General features: G+C 35.6%; 1 protein-coding gene across 1 annotated transcript; it reads right to left on the reverse strand.

Annotated features, from left to right (window-relative positions):
• Window positions 1-1,727: 1,727 nt before the first annotated feature.
• LOC133318860 (uncharacterized) lies at window positions 1,728-13,181 on the reverse strand. Its single transcript, XM_061521242.1, has 17 exons — window positions 12,702-13,181; window positions 12,118-12,619; window positions 9,119-12,045; window positions 8,094-8,178; window positions 7,875-8,011; window positions 7,200-7,370; window positions 6,509-6,742; window positions 6,098-6,242; window positions 5,884-6,014; window positions 5,522-5,684; window positions 5,287-5,429; window positions 4,332-4,506; window positions 4,039-4,095; window positions 3,748-3,840; window positions 3,470-3,600; window positions 2,035-2,133; window positions 1,728-1,888 (listed from the first exon to the last, which is right to left on the reverse strand). Exons 1-17 carry the CDS (start codon window positions 13,179-13,181, stop codon window positions 1,814-1,816), a joined length of 5,748 nt encoding a protein of 1,915 aa, XP_061377226.1. The 3' UTR covers window positions 1,728-1,813.
• Between the last annotated feature and the right edge of the window lie 2,111 nt (window positions 13,182-15,292).

Genomic DNA, 15,292 nt, shown 5'->3' on the forward strand with positions numbered 1-15,292 from the left:
CTCAAAATTAGAATTGTTATTTCATTTTACTCTTAATATCTAAAGCAATAAACTGTTTATATTAATATTAAATATTTTTTAAGGGCATTAAGAGTATAGCAATAAATAGACAGTTAAAAACTTAAACACATCTACTTATAAATGACATGATTTATAAAAAACTTAATATGTTAGTGATTAGTCTTTTTTAAAAACAATAATAACAATAATAATAAAATAAACGCATTTATTCAACTCGACAAACTTCTTCGTGTTTTCTTCTCACAATACCCGAGATAATAATTCGTCCAACAAATAAAAACTTTGACATTGGCAAGATATCACACAATTCCAGTGCGAATGAAGACAGCTTAATAAAAATAAGTGAGTGCTAAATTGATAAAATGAAACAAAATGTTATTAATATATTATGTTTAATGAGATCGAAGACTTTCTCGAGTTTTATTCATTTAAACGAAACTAATATATTTTCGGATATACTACGCGGATTTTATTATTTTAAAACTACATAAACCCGACTTTGACGTGATAACGGGCAGACGAGATGTGAATGTCTGTCGATCGGTACCTTGTTATTTACCATCTACCGCCATCGATTTCTGAATTTTCTGGCGTTCCGCTCTGGATGCCGGCAGAATGCGCTTACGGTGTCACGGACATGGGATTTTATATTTTTAAGGAGGGGGTCCCAGGTGTTGGATAGATTTCAGACATCTTCTCTATTGAAATTGGGATAGTTTTTAATTTCAATAGCCTCGCGAATTAACCTCGGTATATACTTGTCTTCCCGAGCGAGAATTTGTAGTTTATCAAACCGAATGTAGTGGCCTGGTTTGTCCATTGTGTGTTCACACACTGACTTCGACGCGCGCCTATTTTTGATATCTGAGATATGTTCTTTAACTCTTGTACCGATGCTCCTCTTTGTTTGTCCAATGTATGACAAGCCACAGTCACAATCGAGTTTGTATACACCCGCTTGTTCTAAAGGAATAGAACTCTTGATAGGTCTCAAAAATTGGCTCACTTTCTTATTTGCTTTGTAAATAGTCTTGATCGAAACCTTCTTCAAGATGTTGCCTATTCTGTCAGTAACTCCCTTCACATATGGTAATATTGCAGGTTGTCTTATATATTATGTCTATATAAATAAAAATTTGTTTCGTTTAATTAAATTCAAAAACATTATTAAGTTTGCGAATGGTTTAACCATTTTAAAATCAGATTAGTTTTTAAGCTAGTTAGGTAGGGCTGAATGTTGATTAAGAATTAATTGGGTTTTTAATTTAAGCGTATTTCTGTCTTGGCTAAATTATAATTATTATTTATTATTTGAGACGAAACCTCTCAGCATTCTATGGATTCACCGTGCGGGTGCTGGGTCCATCGCATTTATTTATCATTATTTATCACTTACTATTAATATAATAAAACTTCATTTATAGGGTTGCAACATGTAAAACCAATGTTGCCACTTAAATATATAAGGATGTATCCTTAAATAAAAAAGTTCCAAGATAATTTTAAAAAATATCAAAAATAAATAAACCAATAATTATAATAAAATGAATAAACAAGCTTTATATTATTCCAGATATTTTCAAAATTTGGAAGTTTAAAAAGACTGCAAAAATATCGTCTAATATCGATTATGAGATACATCATCGATATTAAACGATGTGTCATAAAATCGATTCAGAAATTTGTTATATAAATAAAACATAATCTTCCATAATAAATTCATTTATTTAGCTTATGTAACAAACATTATTATTCTTACATTTTAATCTATGTAAATAAAAAAAATATATATCTAAAACCAAAGTCCATCTTCTGCTTCTTCTTCGCTGTCCGTTACTCTTAGGTCATCCTGAATTACAGGGTCCGGCTGGAAATTTAATATTATTAAATATAAATTTTTTTAACATATATCTAAATAAAATACAATACAGTAATTTTCTTATAATACCTTTTCAATATAAAACCATATAAAGGTAAATAGTCCTTAAGATTTGATAGTTAAATTCAACCAACCTGCCAGTTCTCAAGCGGCTCTTCTTTAAACTGTGTGTGTTCAGGGAGCGCGTCCATCATTGGCGGATCCATGTTCATGTCCGGCTCGATTGGTTCCTCCTAATACAAAATAATATGAATTAAGTCTTATGCTCAAATATAGAAACATCCGAGAACTGATGCTATTCACTTCTTTTATGCGAGTGGTGAGAATGGTTGACAAGACGCACACGAGATAATTGAGGACAAATAAATCATTTTAAAATCTGTTCACTTGAAAGAATTCGTTGATTAATTTTGTATAAATTTAAAACAAAGCGTAGATTTAACTAGCAATATTAATAAGTGTATTAACGTCCATTTTTTTATCATAAATGTACCAAAACTCGTGTTTTCTTTTTACCCAAGAAAAACGGTGAAATAACATTTTTCTATTATCTTTTTATTGGCGGGCCCATCACAGGATATAATAACTCTGCGTGTGTTTGTGTGTGCTTTAGGAAGAAACTAGCGTTAAAAAATATTATGTAATCTTCTCGATACTTGATGGAAGTATGGATTAGATTTACATTTGTTCCCCCTCCCCCGTTTTACCATTTACATAATAAGAGGTGCCTTGCATTAGTTTGAGGATTATAGGTAGTGGAATATCCGCAAATATTTAATATATATGGTCATTGTTACTAATGTATTATTTAGTTTTAAGGTCTACAGACGTTTTACCTTATTTATTTAAACATCGGATCAAGTGCCTGTACTGTTTCTTATTACCATGGCATCGACTACGCCAGGGCAAAATTGTACTAATATTATAAATACGAAGGTTTTTTAATGAGGGAGGTGACAAACGAGCAGACGGCCTACTTTATGGGCAGTAGTCACTGTCGCCCATAGACATCCACAACAAGTCTTATATTGTGGATGCGTTGCCAACCTTGGTTATTGAGGGAGAGGGAGGGGTGGGAATAAGGAAGTGGCAGGAAAGGTTGGAACAGGGAAAGGGCAACCGGCTTTCACTCATCGCACGAAACGCAGTCATTAAAGGCTACTTCACCCCGATCTTCTTTGAGATGGTGGTACTTCCCCGGTCGAGCCAGTCCACGTTTGGTTGGTCCATATATGGTTATTAATTTCTCTTTAGCTCAAAAACTGCTAAACGGATTTTATAAATACTTTACAGTGCAAAAACGTAGATAGCAGAAGAATACAAATTATATAAGGATACAAATTATCCTGGAATTCCGTGACCACACGATCGAGGAATAACTTTGCTTTGTGGGAGTGAAGTCAGGCATCGCGACCTAAAGATGTCGCTACCGGTTCGTTGCGTTTCTTTTGTTTCAACACACTGTATACATTTCTATACGACATTAATTCCGAAGTCCACGCGAACGAAGTCACAGGCAACAAGTGTATGTAATGTATTCAATACTGTGGTAGTGTATATTATAATTACCTTTACAACGGCGGGGTAAGTATAGTCAGTGCTGTGACTGTCCAGGTCGACCAGCTCGTGCGGCTCGTCTGGAACCTCGCGCTTGATGAGGAACTCAGAAGTATCGAAGCTCGAATCAGGAATGTCGTCATCTGTCGAATTTTAATCACAGAACTGTATTTATATGACTTGCTATCACAATTAATTTGTTGGATACATAAAAAATAAGTTGTTTAGTAAATTCATTAGGTTTTAGCTTACAGAAATGATAATAAAAAAATATTTTATTATAAACTGACCAGGTCGAACTGATAATTGTACCATAGCTTCAGCTGCATCTTTTTGTTCGACTTCCTCTAGACCTGAACTTCCACTGTCAGAATATTGTAAATCTGTAATAAAAATATACATACATTTGTATTAGTCAAAAACTAGATGGAAGTTTTGCTATATCCATATATTGGTACATGCCATGTGTTGTCTAGTTAAGATTAAGATATGTTCTTTTATGAGCAAAGAAAATTATTACTATAATTTCTACGTTATCATATACATATAACATAATTATATACAAAAAAAAAAAAAATTACCATCAACCAGACTATTTTGGTCCTTCTTGACACGACTACGTTTCCTCTGTGTGGCATCTATAAGAAATTACAAATCACGTCAAAAACATAATTAGTTTACGATAACCAACCACCAAAATACAATAAAAAGACGAATTTCGACATAAGTAAAACTAAATTACAATTTCGATAGACTTATTTTGATAGTAAAGTTAATTTTGTTACATGTAACGTTATACATATAACATATTAAGTCATTTGCTTGGAACTGAGAAGTATTTTTTTTTGCATGTATTATATGGAATGTCTCATACCATCTGCCATCGATGTTGATGTGCTTGGTTTGTGTTTCTTCGGTCTTCCGCGGCCTCTTTTCTCGTCGCTGGGCGGCGGCGGGTCATCTTCTAACTCAGACTGCTCAGCATCCTCTAACATCTTTTGCTGAACGCGTGCTATATTCGCCTCCAGCTGACTCACGTGCTCATCGAACTGGAAAAGACAAATAGTATAAGTTAAGATGTTTGTAAATAAGTCATTGCAAACTAAGTTTTAAAAACCTTAACATAATTAACATCTCAATATACGCGAGATAAATCATAATAATAGAAAAAGTAGCGATAACAAAAACAAAACTACTAATAATGTCTCCATTTTTGAATATCTAGGAAGATTTCCTAATGATATCAAAAACACTTTGTACAGAAAGAAAATAATTATAAGATTACCTATAAAATGATACATAGTTATCTGAATCTAATTCATTATAATTTAATAAAGATAACCTATATATTCGCGAATTTCAAAGCGCGTATGATGATAGAGCTTACGGTTTCTTGGGACACCAACATCCCCAAAGACCATGCCATCAACAAATATTACGAGCACACAAACGAACTCACTCGAAATAGGTTCGTCGTGAATTTATACGCGGTAGAAGTGGGAGCGAGAGGTACAACGGCTAAATCTCTCTACAAGCTATTAAAAGACTTGGAACTGTTTAGAACTCACTACTATTCATTCTTTGAACGTACTTCAAAGGCAGTCCTAGTAGGTTCTTTTCAAATTTTGTTAGGTAGGGAGAGGAGCTTGGACAGTGGAGGTGAGCGTTTAACGCGCGTTAGTTAGGGGCCCCTTAAACCTACATTTGGGCGCAAGTCCCAGGCACTGTTGAAGATCCTCTCCCTGCAACGCAATGGACCCGGCACTAGCACGGTGAATCCATTGAATGCTAAGAGGTTTTCTTCTCTGTCTGTAATATAAAAGTGTTACCTGTTCTAGGGCTTCTTGGGTTACTTTGAGTACGGCCTCGGCCTGTCTCGTGAACTGTGAGTTAAGTCCGTTGTAAGCACGACAGTTATCCACCAACAACTGTATATCCCGAAGAAATTCCTCCCGACTGTGGTACTTATGAGCTAAAAAAAGGGTAATTGTTAGTTTAAAAACCACTCTAGCACAATAGCATTAAAGTCGAATTTAAGAAACCATGTGAGGCTATCAAACCAACCTTGTATTTTCTTTCCTATCGTCTCCATGTCGATTGGTTTTTTAATAACATTATAGTAATCTTTGACCTGTTTCTTGTTAACTGGTTTCAGGAATGGCCAAGCTTCCGGCATAACTTTAAGTTTCGTTGTTAAGAGATTCTCAAAAATAAACGATAAAGCCACCTGAGGAACAAAATTTTTTAATGGTTTTTAAATGATTAGTTGACTTTTGACATGCCCGGGGTGGGACAGAAAAATATTTATTGTATTTCGAAATAACATACTAATAGTATTTAAATTTAGATTTCTTTTAACTATTATAAGTGCAACTGATATTGTAAAAAAATATATTTTTAAGTCTATTATAGTCTTTTTTTCAGACCTGGTCGTTATCATCTAGCAGCGGGTTGATTTGTTTCTCCAGTTTCATAAACTGTTCCTCTTTCTCTGCCAGTTTTTCGAAACAGCGTTGCATCATACGCTGCGCTGCTACCGTCAAGCTGCTCGTAGGACCTGTATTAGCATAAAAAAATATATAATGAAAATGTAATATAATTATAAATATTATAAGCGATAATTTTAATATTTCAACTCACCATTGTAAAGAGTAGAATTTTCTACGATCTGGTTGACATCAGCCAAGAATTCTTCGCGGCTTTGATAGTGTTTTTGCCTCAAATTGTCCCTTATAGTCTGTAGATCCATCGGCCGCGATACGATACGATAGTAATCCGCTACCAGCTAGTGAAAAGAAAATCGAACGAAGTCAAGTAATTCTATCCTCTTGTGCTGTGCACTAGTGCCTTAATTTCAATATATTATATAAAAACACAAAGGCTAATTAAATTTCTAAATGTGAAACATAAAAACTATACTTAAAGATCCGATTTTGTGTAAGGAGATTAGTTACGTTGTAAATTAAAGTTGGATTATTTCTTTGCGCACAAAATATATCACACTATCTACAAAAACTTATTGATATCCAAGTCATATCTATAGCAACGTACCTTCAGATTGACTGGGAACAGGAAGGGTTGTACATCGGGGAGGTGTCTCATAGTGTTCAATACGTCTTCTAATAGGGACGAGAGGGTCACTAGTGGATCAGTTCTGCGTCTTTCCGCTGGTCTTTTGACGAGATAATCACAAGAATCACTGGCAGTGCCGCGTCTCTTGGTTCGCCCAGCAGCTCGGACCTCGCGACGACTGCCGCTACGACGACGAAGCTCCTCCGAAGATTGCTGTTGATTGTGAAATTTATTTAAATGAAAATAGTCTTTAAAATAACATACTTTTAAAATCAATTTTGTAATATATGTTTGCGGTACATAAATTACCGATCTTTATTCATTATATTTGATTGAACCCAGAAATATTAGGAAAAATTTTAAGTTGGATTTAGAATTCTTATAAGTGTTTATCGGTAGGTGTTTGTGCTTATAGCATAGCTAGTTTTGTAAGTACTTATAATGTAACCACCAAAAATGTAGAAATTGTAATTAGAATTTTTTTCCAAAATCTACAAATAAAAGATTGGAACTAGAAACTTAAAATTGCCTGAAATCGATAATTTTTAACTTTTATATAACCATTTATGATTTAGAAAACTATAAATGACTCAATAAGTTTTAAGGATATCAGGTTTCGTTCAGGCGTACATTTAATTACATACACATTATCGACTAGTATATTTATTACCTTAACAAATTTAGAAGGTAGTGTGAGCTTGGTTCCATCCACATATCCAAGGTCAAGGTCGTCAGGTTCGGGGGCTGGTTCATCATGTTCGGGGGTCACCGCCCCGCCCCCTGTGTATAACGGACACGCCTTGTTTGTACGCATGTGACCAACTTGACCGCACGCTCCGCACTAGGAATAATATAGAACCAGTTAAGAAATAGCCTATTTAGTATATACCATTAGAAGGCTTAGACTAGTACTGACTAGATTAGACTAGACTAGATTATTGAAATTATTCAACCTAAGTGTCATCTAGTAAATAACTGATTGGTTTTTTATCAAGTTAATTAGACTCGAATTCAGCCTGCGCGCTTGCTCGTGACCATTTCATGTCTAGTCTTTGCTGAATTGTAAGTTATGTATTTGACACAAATATTTTACAAGAAATTGTGTCATGTTAGGAGAAGGAGTAATAAGAAGGTGTGACAAACATCACCAACTACATAAATAAATTTAGTTCACAGGTCGTATAAATTAATATAGAAGTAGATTTATTGTGAAAATAAAATCTCTACAACAATACATATTTTCATAATTGTTTTCTATAGAAAATTTAATCAAAAACCATATCTTTTGTCGTCCTAATTTTTATATACCAATATGAATAGAAAAATTATGATACTATCTTTCTACCTTTAATTTCAAATCGGGCTTCAATTTGGCCCGTCGTCTAGATGGTGTGTGAAGATCCGGTTCCTGTTTGATCTGACCCAATGGGATCAGGCCAGGTGATTTGGACCCTAGGTCAGACATGGTCGACATGTTCATACCTGAAGATAGAAAGCAATTGTTGGCATTTGAAAACATAAATAATGGTATAAAATTCAAATTTAGAACGATAGATGAACTTACTATCACTGATAGATGAACCAGGTACTGATACATTTCCAGCCAGTCTCTCCCTTTCTTGGTTCCTCTTGATACGTCTCAATTGTTCCTGAATAATAAAAATACATTGATGACTATATGAATTTTGAGATAAAAAGTTCTTTGAAACCGACTAAATGCAAAACTAAACATGTGGTTAAGATGATGCAACAATATATAGATCAAAAACTACAAAGTTACAAATAAAAAGCTACTTTATTATTTATATTCGCATTTCAACGACCTCTCTATAATTAATGCAAATTATTGTTGACCGTAATTTATTTGTTTTTAAACATAATTGAGAAAACAATGTTAGAAGTTCATTATTTTTATTATAAACTAGCAAACCCGGCGAACTCCGTTTCGCCACCAGATGGCTTCGTTTTATGTAACGTTTCGTTTGGTGATTAAAAGATGAAGAAAAAAATTTTTTTTTTGTTTTATATTTGAAATGAAAATTTTTATTTCATTTCACAACAGTAATGAATTCATTTCGATTAAAAAAATTAAGTGTTATTTAGTTGAACTTCTCTAAGTAAATGAAAGTGAATCCAAAGTAAATACTGAATCGAAGCGTTATACGTGTCCGCAAATTAACCGTTTCATTGAAGTGCTCTTTGGTAAACCACATTTTTTGTTTTTTGGTCTGACGTTAATACAAACAAAGCGGATGGTTTCCCAACGCGTGAACACGCAACGTATAACTGCCCATGTGAAAAACAATGATTTTCTAAATTTATCCCGCAAACACTAAGCGATTGGCCTTGCGACTTGTTAATTGTCATTGCGAACGCAAGGCGAACTGGAAATTGCAATCGTTTGAAGTCAAACGGAAGATCAGTCGGAATCATTGGTATTCGAGGAATACATACATTTTCACCTGCGTACTTTCCGTTAATAATGGTTGCCTCAATCAAATTCGGCATAAGTCTTTTTACCGCAAGTCGAGTACCGTTGCAAAGTCGCGGTGGATTCAAATTACGCAATATCATAATAACTGTACCAACTTTGAGTTGCAAGTTATGTGGTGGAAATCCTGGTAACTCCAGAGAGTTCAAAAACTCCGTTGGATAATGTACTACATCATCGGGATTTGTTATGGAATCAACGGATTTGTATGTCACCAAATCGCCATCGATTTTTGATTGAATGGTGAAATTCAGTGCGTGTACATCATTATTCTTTGCGGCAAGAATTGCTCGTTGACTTAACCAAGCATAATTCTGATAATTCTCACTAATGTTTGGAAAAACATTTTCAATAAGAGCTAGTTGAGAGTCTACAAATCGGCAAAAGTCGTTGGTAAGAGTAATTAATCCAGATGTCGCATCAACTGGGACTTTTCCATTTCCAACAGCTAACAATTGTTTTGAAAATTGTGCAGCACTTTGATCATTTTGAAGTTGAACTCTCATATTAGTGGTTAGCGATAATGTTTTTACGTTATTCCATAAAGGTGATGCCTTCAGGCAAGCATTCAATTCATCTGCAGGCGTTCCACGGGGAATTACTGGCAACGTCTGCCTGAAATCGCCTGCCAACAATATCATCAAGCCGCCAAAAATGTTGTTATTTCGCCGAAGATCCTTCAGTGTGAAGTTGAGTGCTTCAAGTGATTTCTTATGTGCCATTGTGCACTCATCCCAAACAATGAGCTTGCATTGCGTCAACAATTTTCCCATTGCACTGGATCGGGAAATATTGCATGTTGGAGTCTCAATTGTGTTTAAATTGAGTGGCAACTTAAGCGCAGAATGTGCAGTACGACCGCCATCTAGAAGAGTCGCCGCAATTCCAGATGATGCTAACGCCAAAGCTATGTCACCTGTTGATCGAATAGTGGCCAAAATCAATGAAATGACAAATGTTTTCCCTGTTCCTCCAGATGCGTCCAGGAAGAATAGACCACCAGTATTATTGTCCACCGCTTGCATTAATGTTTCGTATACTGGTTTTTGCTGTTCATTCAGCAACGGCACATTATTTTGAACGAATTCCTGCAATGTATCAACATTGTATTGCAGCTCTCGATTTAATTCTTGGTTGAATGCATCGTGTATTGATCGATTTGGTGCAATCATTCCTACTTCAATCAGTAGCTTGTTTGCAATAGTCAAGCATTGATCCTCAATCAGAATCAATCCTTCATTGTAGATTTCATCGGTTATTTGCATGTCAGGATTATTCGTTTGAATGCGCAAGCGATGCAAGATATCTTCACATATGTCGTCTTTGTATTTGTTCCATAACTGAATTGGTTGTGAAGGAGAACATGTGGTGATGATAATTGCGAACAGCGTTCGTATTTGGTACGCATTTGATGAAACAACTGAATCCGCAAGTGTTAAATCCCAATGAGAATCGTTCTCTAGCAAACCCAATAGTTGACATGCTTCTCGATATGTTTGGCATTGGTGGCCATTCACAGTTTTCAAATGCGCAAATGATTTTGGTCCACGTACATTTACCAACAGCAGTCGCAAATAAAAACATTCATCATTTCTAGGATGAACAGTATACATGCGACCTAGTGCATCAGTGGAAAACACCTGTGGCCAATCTGGAACTGGGGTTCCTTGTTTGCGACGTTGGAATTTCTTTGTTGATTGATTCCAAGTGTAATACTTAGGCATTTCAACGTACATCAGCGTCGCTGCGAATGGATCTGCTTCACACATTGCAAAGAAGCTAGTCAATGTTGTCGATGGTGGTCTCTCAGCTCGTTGTGCTGCATTAGCTTCAGTGAAGTAAACTCTTTGGCCATTTTCCAAATGCACTGCTAAATGTACAACTGTGGGATATCTTTCATGAATTAGAAATGAAAATAATCGCCACAGTGCTTCATTAGTACTGACGTATCTGCCCATTTGGAAGTTGCTGATTTCGTCATTCGCATTTTCCGACGCAATACCAAACACAGCCATGTCGCTGCCTTTTGTGACGTACTTGCACAAATATTTGATTGATTTGGCCGAATGACAACTCTCAACGTTTACATGTGTTTCAAAAATTCGTGATAGTAGCGGGCAATATGGTACAATGAATTCATTTCCGATCTCAATCTCTTGATTTTGAACTTTAACTTTGATAGTTCGACCATTATCTTCTTTTGAACGCCGACGATATACTGGATATCCGTCGTTCCCTGTAACTGTTTCAGCAACTAACGGTCGCGGATATCGTTTTGTGCACTTTCCATCAGTCATGCAAAGCGATAATGGATTTAATGCACCGCACGGTCCATGCACCATCTGTGTCGTCACAATGTCGTGTAGATGGGGATCAGTGACTGGATCAGGAATTTCAGCTGATATGATGTCATCCACTTCATTTGAATGTAATTTGTTCAGCAACCAAGTTAGGATATGAGCATGCGGTAGTCCACGCTTCTGCCATTCCACCGAGTACATATAACAACGTGTGTCACCAAAAACTCGATACTTAGTAAGCACATCCATCATGACCTTGAGTTTTTGCTGAAATACTCTGGCTATTATGTCATGGCGATCTTGCGGTTTTTGGCCCGGTTCCAACTCACGTTCAATTTCCGTCCACTTCGGATTGCAAGTGAACGTAATAAATAAATCGGGAGTTCCATAATTTCGCACGTACGTCATAGCGTCTTGAGCGTATTCGTGCATGTGGCGTGGGCTTCCGATATAAGATGATGGGAGAATCGTCAGACGTCCAATACTCTGAACATCACCATCTGAATGAATAGCATCACGCAAGTGTATATAGTCCTCAGATCGTAGCTTTGCCTGATTGAATCGGATGAACGCTAAACGTTCTGTCTCGACTTTGACATACATGTCGACAGCGAATTGCTGGAATAGCCGACGGCACTTCAGAATGACATTCTCCTCATGTGTACGAATCATCATACGATACGCATAGTAATTCATTGCGCTTAGATTTTTATTCGTTGATACGCCTGAAAATGCAAAATTAAATGAATTGTTAATGGAAACCAATAATAGCAATAATTAGTGTGTGAATATTTTACTTGTAATTGGATCGACCATCTTCAACGTGATGTCGTATCCGTCTTGCCCTTGCCAATAAATGATTGGATATTGTAACGCATCGTACAAACGATGTGTCTCGTTTACACGATGCATGATATTGCTTCTTCGCTGAACGACAATGTCTCGCGATTTAGTTGGATCGCCAACAATAATTGCAGCAACATCATTAACGGTGGGTGCATTGAATCTTCGCACATGTTCACCTGTTGGGGTACAATCCGCTCTTATGACAAATTTGTGCGTATCCGATGGCATTCGTTCCAATGCTGTTTTGAACATATTAACCACAGCGTTATTAGCGTGAAAAAATGCTTGCAACTGTTCAATAATCCGTCTCTTTAACTGTTGTGTTCCCTGAATATTACACCGCACATTCAGCTGATCCACCATCGACGAAATGAAATATATTTGCAGAAATTGATGCGGTTCATCTGGTGTTGGCACCATTGAACCATGCAAATGATATATTTGTCCTTGTATCTGTAATTGCAAACAATCATTTGTTAAAGAATTTGTTAAAGAATATGGTGTAACTTTTGATCGTGTGTGTTGTATCTTTTACCTTGCAAGTCGGCATGAAGCCGCCTTCTCGAATGATATTAGCTCCAAAGGAAGTCATGCGAAAGCAGTTATTGTATTCAAGGATGTGTTGAAGAAAATGGCTGGAATCGGGATCACTTCCATCGAACAATGGTTTCAGTGGCTGTGGTGGTGTAAGTAATGGATCCAGTTTGACTTTTCCACTTGCGCAGCACAATCCAGCCGTTTCTCTTTTGAACTTTAACGCATTGCAATATCGGCATACAGTCGTCATTGGTCCAATATTTAAATTTTCAACGTCACTGTAGTTCGCAGTGGGATCATTTTGGAATGCCAAGCGATTGTATGATGCCAATGATCTTCGTGTACTCACGCGTTGTCTCAATCGGGCATTTTCTCTTATTATATTTTGTCTTTCTTCGCTTAAGTTCTGTGAATACACTTGTTGCTGACTTGCATGTCTTGTGCGGCGGCCGATGTTCGCACGTCGTCCTCTAGGCATTTTTAACTATGGGCAGAATGGTGAATTTAACCTCAAATGCACGATCCACATAATTTACACAGTTCAACTTACCACCTTAAAGACAAATACCTGCTGTTGAAATTGAATAAAAATGTACACAATACACGTGATTGATTTGATGGTTTCCAATTAAAATTTTAAGAAACGAATAACTTATTTTTTTTCACAATTTCACACCGGTTTGTCACATGAAATTAACTGAGAAGAAAACAATAAGTAGCTGTCAAACAATGTGTCACGCACCGGCGCCATCTACTTAAAATATTGGTTTGTAGTACATGCTATGTATCAGAGATGGCGCTGTATTAAAAAATTATTTCCCTATTTTCCCGCTTTTCTATTGAAATTTTTCCTGAATTTTCTTTACTATAAACCTCACGGAGCCCGAGACCTTTTCAACAAATGCAAAACTGTGGAAATCTGTTTGTGCGTTCTGGAGTTATAGCGTCAGGAAGGAAAACTCGACTTATTTTTATATTATAGATTAAAATTCTCTCTGAAACCCCAATAATCGCAATTATGCGAATCCTCGAAATTCGTTCCCAAATCCTAAATTTCGTTAAGCTTCTAAAACTCATTTAGATTCGTTTTGGAAAGTCCTTTATAATACAGGTATAAAAAATTTTGTGGCGACACGCTCTGCAGCTGTTATACAATTCCATTATATTGCTTTATTACAACTTAAAATTTTATTATAAAACTTGTAATTGTTATTGGATATTATGTAACAGTTACAAAGTAGTCTTTATGAGCTTAATAAAGAGCACTTTTAATGAACATCATCAGTAAGAAGCGCTTAACGTACATAACTAGTGATAATTGTATGACTATTTGTAACGCAAATAATTGTAGTTAATTGTTACAAGTCAGAATCTAAGCTCGGTTTATGTAAACAATAGAGAATACTTAGGTCATTTTGAATTATAACCATAACATAATTCATATTCAACATATAAGTGTACAGATTTTATATAATATAAGTAAATTTTATTAAATAATAGTGACACGCGTGAAGCACCTAATTGAAGAATCGTACGTCGATAATGCTTTTTTATAAATTTTCGTAAAGTTGATACTCTCGTAGTTTTGGACCTAAATAAACCAAAACTACCCAACAACCGTCTTCAGAAAACTGGAAATTTTCATTTACAGATATAATACGAAAACACGAATTAAAGCGATATTCTATTGCTCATTATTTTGGCAAGGTTATACAGGCCGTGGCACGGGTTGGAGTCAGTTACAGTTAGCTACCATTATATTTGTAATCATGCCAGTGAGCCTCAAAATTAGAATTGTTATTTCATTTTACTCTTAATATCTAAAGCAATAAACTGTTTATATTAATATTAAATATTTTTAGGGCATTAAGAGTATAGCAATAAATAGACAGTTAAAAACTTAAACACATGTACTTATAAATGACATGATTTATAAATAACTTTAATATGTCAGTGATTAGTCTTTTTTAAAAACAATAATAATAATAAATAAATAAACGCATTTATTCAACTCGACAAACTTCTTCGTGTTTTCTTCTCACAATACCCGAGATAATAATTCGTCCAACAAATAAAAACTTTGACATTGGCAAGATATTACACAATTCCAGTGCGAATGAAGACAGCTTAAAAAAATAAGTTAGTGCTACATTGATATAATGAAATAAAATTTTATTAATATATTATGTTTAATGAGATCTAAGACTTTCTGGAGTTTTATTCATTTAAATAAAACCAATATATTTTCGGATATACTACCCGGATTTTATTATTTTAAAACTACATAATCCCGACGTTTCGGTTACTTTTCAGCAACCGTGATCAGGGGCAGACGAGATGTGAATGTCTGTCTGTCGGTACCTTGTATTGTATTTGTATTTATCATCTACCGCCATCGATTTCTTAATTTTCTGGCGTACCGCTTTGGATGCCGGCAGAATGCGCTTACGGTAACACGAGGTCCTGCGGTGTGATCACGAACATAGGATTTTATATTTTTAAGGAGGGGGTCTCAGGTGTTGGATAGATTCCAGCCATCTTCTCTATTGAAATTTGGATGTTTTTTAATTTCAATAGCCTCGCGGATTA

This window comes from Danaus plexippus, chromosome 8, assembly GCF_018135715.1.
Source record: "Danaus plexippus chromosome 8, MEX_DaPlex, whole genome shotgun sequence".
NCBI lineage: Eukaryota > Metazoa > Arthropoda > Insecta > Lepidoptera > Nymphalidae > Danaus > Danaus plexippus.